We start from the raw sequence: 17,876 nt of genomic DNA on the forward strand, positions 1-17,876 counted from the left end.
TGATGATAATGCAGTATCTTATTTTATTTAAAAAAGTTAGAAAATGTGTGTTTCTGGAGGACTCCACTACTAAGCCAAGCAAAATAATAAGCCTTTTGTTATGGCCGATGGAGTCATGAACACTATACAGCACAATGATCGACTCAGACAATACACTTCAACGTGAAAAACTTTAATAAAAGTCGGCCTAAAGCCTTATCCCTGCCCTTTGAGCCCAGTGAGATCCATGTCCTGAGTTAATATTAAGGACAACACCCAGAATAAAAATATGTTTGCATGGAGCATGAATTTGGGTGGAATTCGATCAAGCTTTGCAGGTTACCAAAAACTCTGGGTCAAAATACTAGTTCTTTTTTTTTCAAACACATTTTCTTGAATCAGGAGCAATGCTATCCTCTTGAAGCTAGGGGGCAGAATTTTTATGTTTGGGAAAATAATGTGGCTTCCTCAGGGTGTGAACAGTCTTTAGACATAGTTTCAAGCTTTTATTTTGAAAAATGAGCGAGATTTATCAAAACGCGTCAGTGGATAGGCGGATGTCCCTCCATTAGTTGTTGCACCAGACACTCGTTGCTCGACATTTTCTTTCTCTCCAGTATTGAATAGTTTACAGTCCGGTTGAAATATTATCGATTATTGATGTTAAAAACAACCTGAGAATTGATTGTTAAAAACATTTGACATGTTTTTACGACCTTTACGGATACTATATGGAATTTTCGTCAAGCCTTGATGACTTGCCTAAGGCTGTGGAATACTGAACATAACGCGCCAAACAAATGGAGGTATTTTGATATAAAAAAAATCTTTATCAAACAAAAGGAACATTTATTGTGTAACTGGGAGTCTCGTGAGTGCAAACATCCGAAGATCATCAAAGGTAAGCGATTAATTTGATTGCTTTTCTGGCTTTCGTGACCAATCTACATTGCTGCTAGCTGTTCGTAATGTTTTGTCTAGTGATCGATAAACTCACATTACTTTCGCTGTAAAGCATATTTTCAAAATCTGACACGATAGGTGGATTAACAACAAGCTAAACTGTGTTTTGGTATATTTCAGTTGTGATTTCATGAAAATAAATATTTTAGTATTTTTTTTTGAATTTGGCGCTCTGCAATTCAGCGGTTGTTTATGAAAATTATCCCACTAAAGGGATCCGTGCGTCAAGAAGTTGCGGGTTGGATTTAATTCCAGCCTCAGTGACATGGAGAGGTGTGCCATGTGTGTCCCCTAAATAGTGTTCCCCCCGTACTATAAATGACAAGGCTCGATCCCCCCGCTTAACCACCAGTGTGAGAGAAATGAGATGTGAATTATGAAAAGGCATTTGCAGGAAATTATAACCCATTGAAATGTAGATTAATGAGCAGAGCTGTTCAGTGGGGCAGGAAAAGTTGTGATGTGCATCTTTCCAGAACGCAGGACCGTGGGGACAAGCAGTGATAAGGGGGATAAAGAAAAAGGCAGAGCTCATGGGGAGGGGTAAGAGGCAATGTTTTCCCCCAGACGTCTCTTCAATATCATACTAAGTAGGGGCAACAGAACACAGTTTTTGCTTCTTGCTCAGAACAAATTATTTAATTCTTGACTTTCAAAGTGTGCTCCACATTCGAATGGGGTGTACTATAATGGGGAAAGTGCTTAGCAATGCATAACTAGTGAACCAAGACTTGTCTATTATTTCCCCAAAATCTTTTCAATTTGACAGCATGAATAAAATTATAAAATGGGTCTGAAATCAATGACGCATCAGTGCCATACTGCATCCCAAACAACATTCCCAAAGATGTCCCAAAGGGAAAAGTGAACAGAGTGATGTGCTGATAAAATTATGCCATCTGCTCTTCCCTTGACTACATCCATTAAGAAGATGGACACTGTATCTGTGGCTACAATGAATGCAGCAGAACTAACTGAGCCTCTTAGCTCTCGGATGAATACTTCAGCTGTAACCGTTGAAGTTTTACCAACACAACCACAGAGTTGACGGAGTCACGTGAACTTCTCCTGGCCTCCCCAGCAAGACTATTGAGCACATCAAGAGTGTGGAGGTGTGTGCACTTCAGCACAGATCAATGCGTGCTTCCTTGGGGCAAACCTTGCCAATTTGAAGGTTAGCTTATTCTTTGACTGTGTCAGGGTTGGCACTCTACCGACACACACCCCCAGGCAGGCTAGTTCTCATGCCTGTCTGTCAGAAGGGGAAAAGTCTGCCTTAACTCAGCCTTAAACTGTGACAGAACAGCTCTACATTTACGGAGCATTATTCTATGGTGTGTTTATGTGCAACATCAGCTAAACATGTAGTAATGGAAATGCAGTTACAGCGATGGTTCCACATAGTATTTGTATCTCTCAGATTATCTGCGCATTGAGTGAGCGAGGGGGGGGGGCATTGATGCAGTACTATTCAATTCACACATATATTTGCAGAGCGGTTTTGTGTAGGCCTGCTGTAGAGAACAAGTTGAGTCCCTTGCTCGCTTTACAAGCATATGCTTCCAGTAATCTTCCTATATACAGCAATTCGAACGAGAACCCACATTTCCCTCGCTTACAGGAAACAAAGGCAAAGAAAAAACATGAGCGGTGACTTCAAAACATAGGCTTCATGGGGAATATATTTCCATAATGCATTAAATAGGTCTTCTGAGTTTGAGACAGGGTAAGGAAATTAGTCACTTAATGGAATTCAAGCCCAAGCGTGGCTGGCAATACCATTGTATGTCTCACTCCTTTCTGACATGGGGTGTTGTAAAGCAGACCTAAAAGAGTCAAAGAGAAAATACCACCACAACTCTGACCGCTGAGACATGCTGTGCAAGGTTTTTATCGTTGGCACATATTTGCATTAATCATGTAGGCACAGGCAGGGAGCTTTCGCCACCAGCTTTAATTCAGAATACCAATTAATAGACCATTTCCATTTCCTGGAAGTACAAACGAGTGGTGGGGTAACTAACAGCCTCCTAGCTGGAGATTTATGGCCCAAAGTCCAGACTCAGGATGGGAGGAAATTGAACAAGATGGCCGTGATACTTTCTATCTTTCCTCCTTCCCTCTCTTTTAAGTTTTGACATCACAGGTTGAACACAGCTCTCCAGGCCTTTGATATAGTTGTATCTGCATTTCAATGAGCTGTGAGGGACAGCATTACTCACATCAATGCTGGCGTCCATCCTCTTTGCAAATCAACACTGTGCTAGGGAGTTTGTTGGAAGTCAGTTTGAATGCTGACGATGGAGGGAAGAGAGAGAGGGAGCAGAGTCTGTGGAAACTTTTAATAAGATTGCCCGCTGGTCCAAACATATGCCCCGGGGCTCCATGTGGGGTAGTCTGGGAAACACAATCTTATTAGTCCTGCTTCATTTATATTTAATTCACAGCGGACTCCGTCTTCACAGACAGACCAGGAAAAATAAACATTTCATTTGGGTCGTTCCACCTCAAAAAGAAAAGGATTTTGACACCCACCATCTCAGATTATTCCGATTTTTTTTATATTGTTAGAAACAGATGAGACTAGCATTCCTGCAACATTATTTTGTAGAAATATAATTTGATCTAAGAGAAATTAAGGTAATTTAATGCCCCCAAATTGGCCATTTTAATATATAGGATTCACATAATATTCAATAAATATAGTACCTAACATCCGATTTGGACTAAACTCTTTCTAACCATGAGTTAGTCCAAAGAAATGGTCAACAGCCACCCACACCACCCCACTCCAATCCCACCACAACAACCAGTATATAGAATTAGTTCTCTATGTCAGACAAGTAGTATGGATCTCTGGCTCGAAGTATTGTTTCTTCATCCTATGTAATGTATTCTCAGTGAATTTGGTGATGTTTTATTCCCCTGTTCAAATACATGTTTAATTGAAGTTGGTAGGTTTGTGTCCCAGCCTACATCCTGATACTACCAGGTTTGGACCATCTGTCAGTCTGATGGACGAATCTGGGTTCAGTAGATGCAAGGAGAACGCTACCTGCCCCAATGCATAGTGCCAACTGTAAAGTTTGGTGGAGGAGGAATAATGGTCTGGGGCTGTTTTTCATGGTTCGGGTTAAGACCCTTAGTTTGGGCTAGGCCCCTTAGTTCCAGTGAGCTACAGCATACAATGACATTGTAGACAATTCTGTGCTTCCAACATTGTGGCAACAGTTTGGGGAAGACCCTTTCCTGTTTCAGCATGACAATGCCTCTGTGCACAAAGCGAGGTCCATATAGAAATGGTTTGTCGAGATCAGTGTGGAAGAACTTGACTGGTCTGCACAGAGCCCTGACCTCAACCCTATCGAATATTTTTGGGATGTATTAGAAAGCCAACTGCCAGTCAGGCCTAATCGCCCAACATCAGTGCCTGACCTCACTAATGTTCTTGTGGCTGAATGGAAGCAAGTTCTCGCAGCAATGTTACAACATCTAGCGGAAAGCCTTCCCAGAAGAGTGAGGGCTGTTATAGCAGCAAAGGGGCGGACCAAGTCCATATTAATGCCCCTGATTTTGAAATTAGATGTTTGACGAGCACTTTTCAACGAGCACTTTTGATCATTAAGTGTAGGTACCATTGACATGCATTGGATTTCTGCCACAAATGCTACAAAGTTAACATTTGAAACAGTGACCAGGTTAAACAAAACCAAAGCAATGGGTTGCTGTCACACCTTGTCCATAAACTCCTTACAGGGTATGGAAACCAATATGCAATTTTGTAATTTGGGTGAACTATCCCTTTAATATTGAGGGAGGATTCTTCAAAAACGAGCAGGAACATCACTATCTAGTGGTCAGAACCTGGCAATATGGATAAAGGATAGAACATAAACCTTACACATTTTAGTTATGACACAAAAATTAGAATTTTTCTGAACATGTAAAAAACAAAACTAAATTCACTGAGAATACATTACATAACATGAATAAACATTACTCCAAGCTGCAGCTCAATACTAAACTCAGCAAAAAATGAAATGTCAATTTTTCAGGATCCTGTCTTTCAAATATAATTCGTAAAAATCCAAATAACTTCACAGATCTTCATTGTAAATGGTTTAAACATTGTTTCCCATGCTTGTTCAATTAACCATACATAATTCATGAACATGTACCTGTGGAACGGTCGTTGAGACACTAACAGCTTATAGACGGTAGGCAATTAAGGTCACAGTTATGAAAACTTAGGACACTAAAGAGGCCTTTCTGCTGACTCGTGAACGTGCTTTAGGCATGCCGCAAGGAGGCATGAGGACTGCAGATGTGGCCAGGGCAATACATTACAATGTCAGTACTGTGAGACACCTGAGACAGCGCTACAGGGAGACAGGATGGAGAGCTGATCGTCCTCGCAGTGGCAGACCACGTGTAACAACACCTGCACAGGATCGGTACATCCGAACATCACACCTGCGGGACAGGTACAGAATGGCAACAACAACTGCCCAAGTTACACCAGGAACGCACAATCCCTCCATCAGTCTCAGACTGTCCGCAATAGGCTGAGAGAGGCTGGACTGAGGGCTTGTAGGCCTGTTGTAAGGCAGGTCCTCACCAGACATCACCGGCAACAACGTCGCCTATGGGCACAAACCCACCAACGCTGGCCCAGACAGAACTGGCAAAAAGTTCTCTTCACTGACGAGTCGCGGTTTTGTCTCACCAGGGGTGATGGTCGGATTCGGGTTTATCGTCGAAGGAATGAGCGTTACACTGAGGCCTGTACTCTGGAGCGGGATCGATTTGGAGGTGGAGGGTCCGTCATGGTCTGGGGCGGTGTGTCACAGCATCATCGGACTGAGCTTGTTGTCATTGCAGGCAATCTCAACGCTGTGCGTTATAGGGAAGACATCCTCCTCCCTCATGTGGTACCCTTCCTGCACGCTCATCCTGACATGACCCTCCAGCATGACAATGCCACCAGCCATACTGCTTGTTCTGTGCGTGATTCTCCTGCAAGGACAGGAATGTCAGTGTTCTGCCCATGGCACAGCAAGAGCCCGGATCTCAATCCCATTGAGCACGTCTGGGATCTGTTGGATCGGAGGGTGAGGGCTAGGGACATTCCACACAGAAATGTCTGGGAACTTGCAGGTGCCTTGGTGGAAGAGTGGATAAATTTCACAGCAAGAACTGGCAAATCTTGTGCAGTCATGAGGAGACGCACTGCAAGTACTTAATGCAGCTGGTGGCCACACCAGATACTGACTGTTTACTTTTACTTTGACCCCCTCTTTGTTCAGGGACACATTATTCCATTTCTGTAGTCACATATCTGTGAAACTTGGTTCAGTTTATGTCTCAGTTGTTGAATCTTGTTAGTTCATACAAATATTTACACAAGTTAAGTTTGCTGAAAAAACACAGTTGACAGTGAGAGGATGTTCCTTTTTTTGCTGAGTTTACTTGTCAGACAGAGAGAACTAATACTGATACTTTTGGGGTGGATTGGCGGGGGTTTGGTCAAATCTGATTTAGGTTCTATATTTATCACCTTTTTTTTAAAGACCAAATTGTGCAGTCAATTAGATTAATTTCTCAGAGGTCTAATTATATTTAGACAAAACAATGTTAAGGAATGCTAATATGTCATGTTTCAACTGCAGAAAACAATTTCAGAACAATCTGAGATGGTGGATGTCATGGCTTGCTGAAATGACATGAGACGAGCCATTTTGTAATGTTTAATCTTCATCCCTCTATGCTATCAGAGTAGATACCTGCCATGGCAGCACCCTACTGGGGTATGGAGCATGATGATTATATGATGAAAATGTATTATTTATCAAATGCATACATAAACATTCACACACCACACACACACACACACACACACACCACACACACACACACACACCACACACACACCACACACACACCACACCATGACCTACCAATATGAAAGCACTCATACAAGTGCGCACCACACATACACACTACAGACACACACACACACACTCACTCACACACACACACACACACACACACACACAAACAGATGCACGTTGATTGCATCATAATGCCCAAACTGGAGCGGGAAAAAATACACGGAAATCGAAAAGCCTTGACAGAGATTGGTAGCCTTTCTTTGCTAAATTATAAACATATAATTATTGCTGGGAACACATGGATTGTATAACTATTCTATTAATTGTTCTATCTAGTGATTGCATTTGATCACTGGTACCTTGTGTTGGTGCCAACAAAAAGCAGAACCCAAATAGCAGCCTACTTCCTAGAGAGAGTAGGAGGATAATTAGCTTCCAGCATGAGCAGCAGTTGAAACAGCCACCGTAACCTTTGAACAAATTGAGTTGTTATTTTTTTATCATCAAAATGACTGCCACCTTTTCAGCGCCTTAAAGGGCATGCTTAGAATCGATTTACAATTGAAGCTCAAACGGTTAGTTATCTTTTAAGGGGACCAATCAGCTTTGTTGGGGATAACAATCGTTAAATTATGTTTAAGATCTGTTGGTAATAAACAAGGATTTATTTGATTCATAATCTAAGACAGACAAGACCTTTAATTCCTATTAAAACACAACATGAATCTCTATCAAACTCATTGCTGTCCAAACGAAGACAGGAACAGGCTCTGTTATAGAGCAGTTTAATATCAATCCTTATATCAGGATGAGGCACAATACAGGAGGCAATGTTCAAGATTATGTGTGAATCGGTAAAGTTATCAGTCACTTTGGAGGAATAAACTGCAGTTCTCAAAAACCACTCCTACAAACAGGAATAAAGAAAAGTCAAACAGTTTGACAACAACATGCTACCTTTTCATGTATAGCAATAGCAACCAAGTTGACTCTAACTGATGCTTTACAAAGTGCACACGGAAATGGGCAGAGAGGCATTGGGATCACATAGCCAACTTGCTTGAATATGGACTGAAAAATTTAATTAACAAGCTAGCAACAAATTAGCGAGGTGGAACAGCGGCCATTCAGCAACGTTCCAAATGAGATCTGAATTATGCAAGGAAATTAATTAGAATTTCACATATGGGAACCAGATTCATCCTTATCAACCCAAAGCTAGAACTCAGTTTATTGCACCTCAGTCGATAGTCCGTTAATTAATACGCTTTTAGTCTATCGCTTGTTCTCTTTTATTTCATAATATATTTCAGATGTACTGCAGGGATACTTGATAATTATCCTTGGAGGGCAGGGAAATATACACCAGACAAGATTAGCTTTTGCCATTACTCTGATAAAGTATATGTTAATTCCTTGAAATGAAGGCATATTGGATTCAATTGGCATGGCGACAGTTTCTCTCATGTCTGCAGTTCGCTTTTGTGTGATAAGAATATAGGCTATACTAAATACACAACTCAAAAAAGTCACTTCTGACAGTGAACTGAAACCATGACAAAACATTTGGTTGTGTCATCACACTAAAAGTGCAATGCAATCAAACATGCTGTTTTTTGGACATTTTAGCTATTTCCTCTCTCTGAGGAGTCAGGTTGACACCAGTGTGTTGTGTCATATACAAGGTTTTCGATAAACCATGTGGGTCTTAATGGGGAAGTCAGTATTCGTATCAAAACAGAACCGGTGATATGTCAAGACAGTGCTTTGAGGAAATGAAAGCATGTCAATAAATAAAGAGCAAAGAACATGGAAACCTGTGAGGCCTCGTTACATTACAGTGCTAATAGTGCATAGCTGCTGTGGGTTTAGTAAACTGAAATACCATGACCACTGGAGAAATACTTAAGGAGACGGTCCCGTGTGGCTCAGTTGGTGAGCAGGGATGTGCGTTTGACTCCCACAGGGGATCAGTACAGAAAAAAGTAGGAAAATGTATCCACTCACTGTAAGTCGCTCTGGATAAGAGTGTCTGCAATTTTTGTATTTTTTTTTACAAATGTAGAAAATCACAATAATTTGTCGTCAGACAATATTATGTATACTGAGCACCATTGAAAAACAACTTGATGTATTGTAGACAAAGCACTCAAAGGCTATTGAAGGAACCAACGCCGGACAGTCAGAAATGGAGTTGCACATTGGTAAGGGATTTTTAAGCAAAAGATTGATAACCGTTTGCTTGGCATGAATGTTAATTGCAAATATAAAGAGACCAGGGAAAGATCCATAATACTTTAACAGGCATTGTTATAATTCTCTTTTAGACACAAATGTGGCCTGTTGCAGGGTATTTGAATCATCGACAGTAGCAGTAGCAGAAATGTAAGACAATTTAGACAATGGCATAGAGTTCTAGCGTGGTTCATTGTGTTAAATGAAACAGGCTCATCTGATCGCAACGTCCTCTTCTCCTGCCCTTCCACCACTTCCCCTGTTATAGTTATTATGTTGTGTGTCTTCCAAAGCCACCTACTATAGCATTTCCCACCCTGAACCCTTCAAATTGGCCAGTTTAAGAGGTTTATATATCTACTTCTCATCTACTCTCTCAGTAATAACATCTTAGACAGAGAGGTGGAGTGCACACTTAAAAGGATTCGTTTTCACAAAAAGAGCCAAAATATGATTGCTTTAGTACTCATCTCTTTGTAGCAATTTCCTAAGTAATTTGGAGATGACAAGCACTCCCAATGATGTCTTAAAATGTTGTGTTATGGGTTGTTAAAAGTACCTATAAATACAATAACAATATAGTAGAATTAGTCAATAAATGCCTACTGTATTTAAACACTAATTACATAGCTTGATTGAGTACCCATATTGCATCTCACTTTGCTAAGTCGCCCACACAATGTGCTTCATTCGTTGTCAATCAAAACTATTTTCCTTGACTTTTATTCAAATGCTTGTCACGACTTCTGCCGAAGTTGATGCCTCTCCTTGTTCGGGCGGTGTTCGGCGGTCGACGTCGCCAGTCTTCTAGCCATCGCCGATCCATTTTTCATTTTCCATTTGTTTTGTCTCGTTTTCCCACACACCTGGTTTTCATTTCCCAATTACTGGTCATGTATTCAACCCTCTGTTTCCCCCATGTCTTTGTGTATGATTGTTTATTGTTTCGTCGGTACGTTTCCGGCTGTTTTTTTCCCTGTGCTGTTTTCACTCGTGTTTTGTGGCAACCGTTATTGTTCGCACATTGGTATTGTTTACTTTGTGTTATTTTCTTGAGTAAAGTGCGTTGTTCACTCATCTCTGCTCTCCTGCGCCTGACTTCATGCACCAGCTACACCCACCGCCTGACAATGCTCTTCTCCCCTCTGATGGTAATGTCATACCTCTTAATCAATGCTAAATCTGTCATGATATTGATGAAAACCATATGGCATTAGACAAATTATGTCAAGATAATACCTCCTTCTGTTCTCTCTGATGGGCTAGCTGACATTTGTCTCTCTGTCTTGAGTCTTTGCTCTTTGGAAAAAGTGCTATAGTTTTATTCCATAAATGATGAAGCAATAATTCAACGTCAACCTTAAGGTAAGAAACAACATATGAAATGAAAAGCTAGCCTAGCTTCTGAAGGGATCATCACACTTTGAGAGCAATGTCTTTCTTAGTAGAGTTGACATGTAGCTCACATCTCACTTTGAATGTTTGAATGAAAAGCGGTAAATGGGGAAAAGAGTGATTACATTGAAAAGACGGTAGAAGAAAAATAACACATGGGAGTATATGTTTCAGAAAAGAACACGTAGCAGAGAGATACTTTACAGCACCATCATAACTCAATTGATGTACCTATACATAATGTTTATTGTTATGGAATGGAACGTGCACTAAGTATTTGAGCCATATGGTTAAGATGTCAAGGTAACTGCCAAAATTATGGTAAAACTTGAGTAAATGAGGGATACAAAGTATATTGAAATTAGGTGCTTCCACACAGGTGTGGTTCCTGAGTTAATTAAGCAATTAAAATTACATTATGCTTATAAAAATGCTGGGTAGGACATTATTTTGGCTACCATGGCTATGCCCCCATAGGATGACAATGCCCCCATCCACATGGCACGAGTGGTATTTTGATAGTTTGATGCGCATGAAAAATAGATAAGCCATATGCCGTGACCATCTCAGTTAACCAGATCACAACCCAATTGAACACTTTTGGGAGATTCTGGAGTGGCTCCTGAGACAGCATTTTCCACTACTATCAACAAAACCAAATTATTGAATTTCTTGTGGGAAAAAGTTCTAGACACTTGTAGAATCTATGCCAAGGTGCATTGAAACTGTTCTGGCTCGTGGTGGACAAACACCCTATTAAGACAATGTATGTAGGTGTTTCCTTTATTTTGGCAGTTAACTTGTATATCCAGAGATTCATGTTAAAAAAACGTGACTTTCAAGTAATAACACTACTTAGTGGACGCTAGTGCCAACTAATATTTTTCATTGTTATTTTTCATTGTTAAAGCAGATAACTCTTGCCCTATTTGTTACTACATATTTATGAACTTCAGGTTTCAGCCACAGGAGCTTAGGTCCTGAGGTTTTATCTAATGCACTCATGAAAAATCTCACCTTTGATGATAAAACAATAAACAAGAGCAAGCACTACATCACCATGTATAAGTCCTGGTGACTAAAGATGCCTTTTTCTCAAGCATGGCATATTTTTATGATACAGTATATGGTTCCGAGAACAAGTCAGATTGTCATGGTAACCATGTATGGAGTAAGACCTGAGGGGTTAACCCTGAGTTGTATGCAGTGACTCTACCTAGCTCTCTAAAGAGATAAACATTTGAAACATTATGGAAATGCAATGATTTGGATACAACCCTGCGTATCTATTACCTGAAATAAAGCTGTGCTCAATGCTCTACATGAGTGTTGTACCCTCATGGACAAGACAAAATATTTAAGTGCCTTTGAACAGGGTATGGTAGTTGGTGCCAGGCGCACTGGTTTGAGTGTGTCAAGAACTGCAACTCTACCGGGTTTTTCACGCTCAACAGTTTCCCGTGTGCATGGTCCCGTCAGTGTATATGGCTGTAGAATAAATATGTATGTTTCCATGTCTTTACAAATTGGAGGCATGTAAAGTAAGCTGCAACAGGTTAACACAATGTTGCACTATAAGAACACCATTGTCCACTGTGTTGGGGAATCCTCATATGAAAGACCTCTGAGTGGTATAAGGCAATATTTAGCAATAAATTACATTTGTGGGTAAAACAATTACTCTCTGATAGTTGTGTGAGGCAACATCCCTTTTAAGCTGGCTCTCAGAGTAGCATAGCAAGAGTTGTGCTGTTGAGCAAATCTCTCTCGATTCACCAATTATTTTAACAGTCCCAGTAGAAATTGTAGTATCAGTGTTTGGCTCTCATTCTTAGGGACATACAGCCCAGAGGCCAGTCAAATTACAGCAGCACCCTATCCCCTAATGAACCAGCCATCCATCACACAGCTACCCAACTGGCCTATAAATGTAATTGTTTTACGACTCCGAGCCCGCCCAAACTCCCGTCAAACCTCTGGCATTGGACCTTTCCCGTCTCTCCTCCATCTCTCCTCCCGTTGTAAATATGCAAACGACCACACAAAGATGTACTGTATTGCATATCAAATCAACTGTAATATGTTTCCTACAGTACACTCTGAGGTGCTATCTAGAACCTAAAAGGGTTTCGGCTATCCCCATAGGAGAACCCTTTAAATAACCCTTTTTGGTTCCAGGTAGAACTCTTTTGGGTTCCATGTAGAACCCTTTCCACAGAGAGTTCTAAGTGTAACCAAAATGGTTCTACCTGGAACCAAAATGGGTTCTATATGTTATCAAAAAGGGTTATCCTATGTGGACAGCTGAAGAACCCATTTGAAACCCTGCTAAGAGTGTAGGCTACACTATGACAGCCTATAACTTTTAACATTTCTGGGGGTGGGAATGTAGCTACTCCTGAAATTTCAGTTTTTGGGATATAGATGATTTGAGTAAGCTTGGGATCATGACATCTTCGTTGTACACCTGTTTGACTTGCTTATGGAGCCATATATGGCAATATGGAATCAGGTGGTGTGAACGTTCACACTTTTGCCAATCACAGATTTAGAAACATGTCCCAAGATCATTATCATCATGGAATGCCTAACACTCTTCAGAATGTGGTGGGAAACGACTGGCGCCTACTCCCTTTCCTCTGTATCAATGTGTATGTGTTAATTAGCAGATCTTCAACTGCCTAAAGCATCTTAACTCAATGAAGTCAAACTGAATCACATAAATCCTCTAAATTATGGGAGGTTATGAATCCTCTAACTGAGAAATTACACACAGCTGAGAAATTACACTTACATATAGCACTTCATTATGCAGCAATTCTCATGGTGTCATACTAAGAATAAATGTGGGAATTACATTTCTTTCGAAGAGGTTTTACAGAGGTGACAGTAACTCACCATACAGCCTGTTGAGTCGACTCTGCGGTCCGACACACACTTGAAGTTTTTCCGGCAGCCCCCGTTGTCCTTGGAACAGTCTCGGACCGGGCCGAAAGACGCCAGGAGATCATCTACTGTGTCAAAGTAGGTGGACATGATGGCCTCCTCCCTATGATGGGCAGAGAAGAAGACACTTCCATCAATAGCCTGATCAGAATAAAGCCTGAGCACTTAACTGAAAGTGGATTTAGTCATAAGTTTACGCCTTGTGACTAAGGCTGTCCAACTATGGAAAACGCACTGGCAGTACTTCTGATAGATTTCAGAACTCGGTTTGGTTAGTTGTACATAGAGAAAAACAGAACAAATACAGCAGTCGGTCATTTTGGGGGGGATGCTTCAAAGTCCACATATCTAACATAAAGCAAAGGTCTCCTCTGTGGCTCAATGTTATTACCACAATAACCCAATCTTTTCCTTTCCTTACAAAAACTGTTTTGCCTCAATTTCCTAATGTTGTGACCCTCATATTAGCGCTATCAAATTGTTACAAGATAAATCATGATACAACCATTACTTTGAAAAAGAGAGAGTTTGAAAAGGAGACATATTGTCCGTTACTTTGAAAAAGAGATAGTTTGAAAAGGAGACATATTGTCCGTTACTTTGAAAAAGAGATAGTTTGAAAAGGAGACATATTGTCCGTTACTTTGAAAAAGAGAGAGTTTGAAAAGGAGACATATTGTCCGTTACTTTGAAAAAGAGATAGTTTGAAAAGATATATGGTCCGTTCTGTCCTTGGTGTGTGCAGTCCCATTACTTCTGCATGGATATGTTGCTACTTTGTGGTGCTGTGGACTGTGGGAAAATGGTACAGATGGAATCAGATGAATGGTTATGCATTTCAGGAGAGACAGAATGACAGAGATCCGCCAGCCATTTAAAGCTTAAATCAATTCCATTGTGGAATCGATCTCCAAAAGATATACTGGGATGTTTGGGCCATTGTCCAAGCTCTGTATACAACAAATGGATATTTGGTCCTGATGGAATAAAGAAAACATAGAATGCAAGGTGAATGATGAAAGAGAGAGAGAGAGAGAGAGAGAGAAATGTATGTAATTCTTCAAGGAAGAGGAAATACGATACACACATATTGTGTCGAAGGTGGGAATATGCAATAAGGCTGCACATTTCTATTGTGAATAATCAGGGCAGGAAGGATAAAGGTTAGCAGCATTTTAGGCTGCTGCTACATTGTTGACTGACGCTATTGAATGATAATTACTACCAGATAGCAAGGCCTTAACCCTTTACACCTGTGGGAAATGTCTCCATGTGGCCACACACCTCTCCAAAGTATGCACAGTTCCTACATAATTTCAATGCACTTTTATAGCTCAAAGAAGAGTCTTCAATGATAAGGTGTTTTTTTGTTCTAGTGCCAACATGACTAGCTAAGTTATAAAATGCGATCTTACCATGTTAACCTTTCACAAGGCAATTCAGAGAAAGAGAGTCATTTTGGTGAGCATAGAAAGGAGTCGTGTGCGTTCAAGTGCATGTTCCACGGCACATTTTCTTCACAATAGACTAACATAGGCTCATTCTTTTCAGAAAAACCCAGTGTGATGCCATGTCATCTTATATCAAACCTAGTTATCATAAACATTGACGCTGTATATGACATGAGTTTTATGATATGGAAGTGTGCAAATTTGGATTCACAGGTGTTTGGCTTGCTTGTATGACATCAAAGTGGTATTTATTATAATCCTCACCATCTCATCTTTCAGAACACATTGAGTCCTTTTAATTTACAGGCCTTACCTCACTCAGACAACAAAAAATGCAGGAGTGATGGGGCAACTTCTTGTCCCGTGCGGTACTCATGTTCAGAACACGTCTGTCAGTCAAACAAAACCCATACAACTCTGTGGAGCACAGAGCCTGAGCTCTGAAGTAATTTATAGCACGCTACTGTACAGCTACTGCTTTCCAATTGGCGTGTCTTTACTATGGATTAAATTATATGACATGCTATTTTATAAAATCAATTCTCTGTAATTAATATTACCTGATTAAACTAATCATGTAAACGTAATTAACTAGGACGTCGGGGCACCACGGAAGAATGTTTATAGAGCTGTTGTCTTCCGAGTAAACTCTTAAAGACCTGGTAATATGTTATATCAATAGCAGTCAATTATTAATCGTCACCTTATTCAGTCTCATCTGAACGTCGTAAAATTCTTGGTTATCTTCACAAACCCTGGCTAACAAGTTCAATCAGCAATACAAAATGTGGTTTATTTATTTACTAAATGCCTAAATAATCACACAGAATTACATATACACAGGATGGATCAAAGATTGATTACTAATTATGTCATAAAAGAAAACGTCCCTAGCGGACGAAACCGATATGACGGCTGGTTACACAAAGAAAAGGTGTTGGGTTTGAATGAAAGTGCGGGAAGACTGAGGAACAAAAGGATTGGGTCTCTATCGGACCTTATGAAGCTATGCTATCGTAAATACAGAATCTTATGCATTCTAAATAACGCCCATTCGGAAAAGGAATGCAAGAAATATATTTACTCTGAGCTGCGCTTCGATGGATTGGTCGAAGATGGAAGGCTGGGTTGCCCAGCAGAGATCTCCATTGTCCTTTGAATAATATTTCTGGGCGGATACTGTAACGATTGTTCTCCTCCTCGTCTGAAGAGGAGCAGGGATCGGACCAAAACGCAGCTTTTGTGGAGTACATAATGAATTTATTCAAACAAGACGAACACGAAGCACACTTGAATAAATTACAAAATAACAAAAACGACGTAGACCGACCTGGACATGAGAACTTACATAACACGAAGAACGCACGAACAGGAACAGACTAAACAAACGAAACAGTCRCGTGTGGTACATACACAGACACGGAAGACAATCACCCACAAACAAACGGTGTGAACAGCCTACCTTTATATGGTTCTCAATCAGAGGAAACGTCAAACACCTGTCCCTGATTGAGAACCATATAAGGCTAATTACCAATGAACCTAAACATAGAAACACATAACATAGACTGCCCACCCAGCTCACGTCCTGACCAACTAAACAAAGCTAAACAAAGGAAAATAAGGTCAGGAACGTGACAGATACGTTGTAGTCTGTCATCTTGTGGTGGAACGGATACGTTGTAGCACCGTCGTCGTGTGGTAGAACGGAAAAGTTGTAGTACCCTGTCGTTCTGAAGAGATTGTTCGTCCTTTCGTAGGCCACACACGTTTACTGCTGCTGCTGATAACTCGACGTCTAGGATGTATCACTTCTTTACTGAATAAGAGTTCAAAGTTCATACCAAGTTGCCATACTATAAGCTCATGCTATATTCTAGCTGGTATAGTCAAATTCATCCTTCCAGCGTGGCGATCGTCACCTCCACGTTGAAATTCGCACTTCTAAACGTATGCACATCAGTCCTCACGTCATCAGGAACACAATGTTAATTTGATTAGGTTGTAGTCGTGCAACCAGAGCTCACGCTGAGGTTGGCTTAGTTCGCCGTGAATTGGGTCACAGGGGCTCTTATAGAAATGTAGTGAAGGGGTTGGTTCATCAATTCCAACCAATGCCTAATCACGTGGGCGTGGCCACTGATTGAGCATATTTTACTTCTGAAAACAATTCTCTTATTTTAAAAACAAAAATTAAATGTCATCTTTTCACAAATAGTTTAATATTTAAACATTTAAATTGCACAACAATTCCATGTGAATCTGATGTGTAGACTTTCCAAGATACAGTTTATGTTGTCCTATCATCAGTAATAATGACAACTGATCTGACATCATATTTTTAAAGTACCAACGGTGTCAGCCCTGACTGTCACGACTTATAGCGAAGGTAACTCCTCTCCCTGTTCGGGCGGTACTCGCCGGTCGGCGTCGCCGGTTTACTAGCCGCCACCGATCCCTTTTTCCTTTTCTGTTTGTTTTTGCGCTCAATTGTATTGGATGTTTGTTGTGTTCACGATTTACGCACGTGTATGTAAAGTGTCGGAACTGTGTTTGTTCCTCCGTGCGTTTGCACAAGTTGCTGAGTATCGTGAGCGTAGTTTTGGGATTTTCGTCTGTGCCATTTTTGTATTGGTGGACTATATGATTAAACACGCTTCTCAGACATCCCTGCTCTCCTGCGCCTGACTCCTACTCCTCTCACCGAGACGCACGTTATCACACTGACCATAGAGAGCCTTTTTTATTCTCTATTTGGTTAGGTCAGGGTGTGACTTGGGTGGGAAAATCTATGTGTTCTATTTCTTTGTTGGCCGGGTATGGTTCCCAATCAGAGGCAGCTGTCGATCGTTGTCTCTGATTGGGGATCATACTTCGGCAGCCTGTTTTCCAACTGAGTTTGTGGGATCGTGTTTTTGCATAGTTGCTGTCTAGCCCTGCAGAACTTTACGTTCGGTTTTGTATTTTGTTGTTTTGTCGGAGTTCAGTATTAAAAATCATGAACACTTTCCACGCT

At 40.7% G+C, this 17,876-nt stretch overlaps 1 protein-coding gene across 1 annotated transcript in view; it reads right to left on the reverse strand.

Annotated features, from left to right (window-relative positions):
• LOC111960926 (astrotactin-2-like) overlaps window positions 1–17,876 on the reverse strand; it is a 361,731-nt gene that overhangs the window by 189,563 nt on the left and 154,292 nt on the right. Inside the window, exon 9 of the mRNA XM_070442905.1 lies at window positions 13,362–13,512. Within this exon, the coding sequence (XP_070299006.1) occupies window positions 13,362–13,512 (151 nt within the window). The remainder of the gene's footprint in view (window positions 1–13,361; window positions 13,513–17,876) is intronic.

The sequence above is a fragment of the Salvelinus sp. IW2-2015 genome, linkage group LG4q.1:29, assembly GCF_002910315.2.
Source record: "Salvelinus sp. IW2-2015 linkage group LG4q.1:29, ASM291031v2, whole genome shotgun sequence".
Taxonomy (NCBI): Eukaryota; Metazoa; Chordata; class Actinopteri; order Salmoniformes; family Salmonidae; genus Salvelinus; species Salvelinus sp. IW2-2015.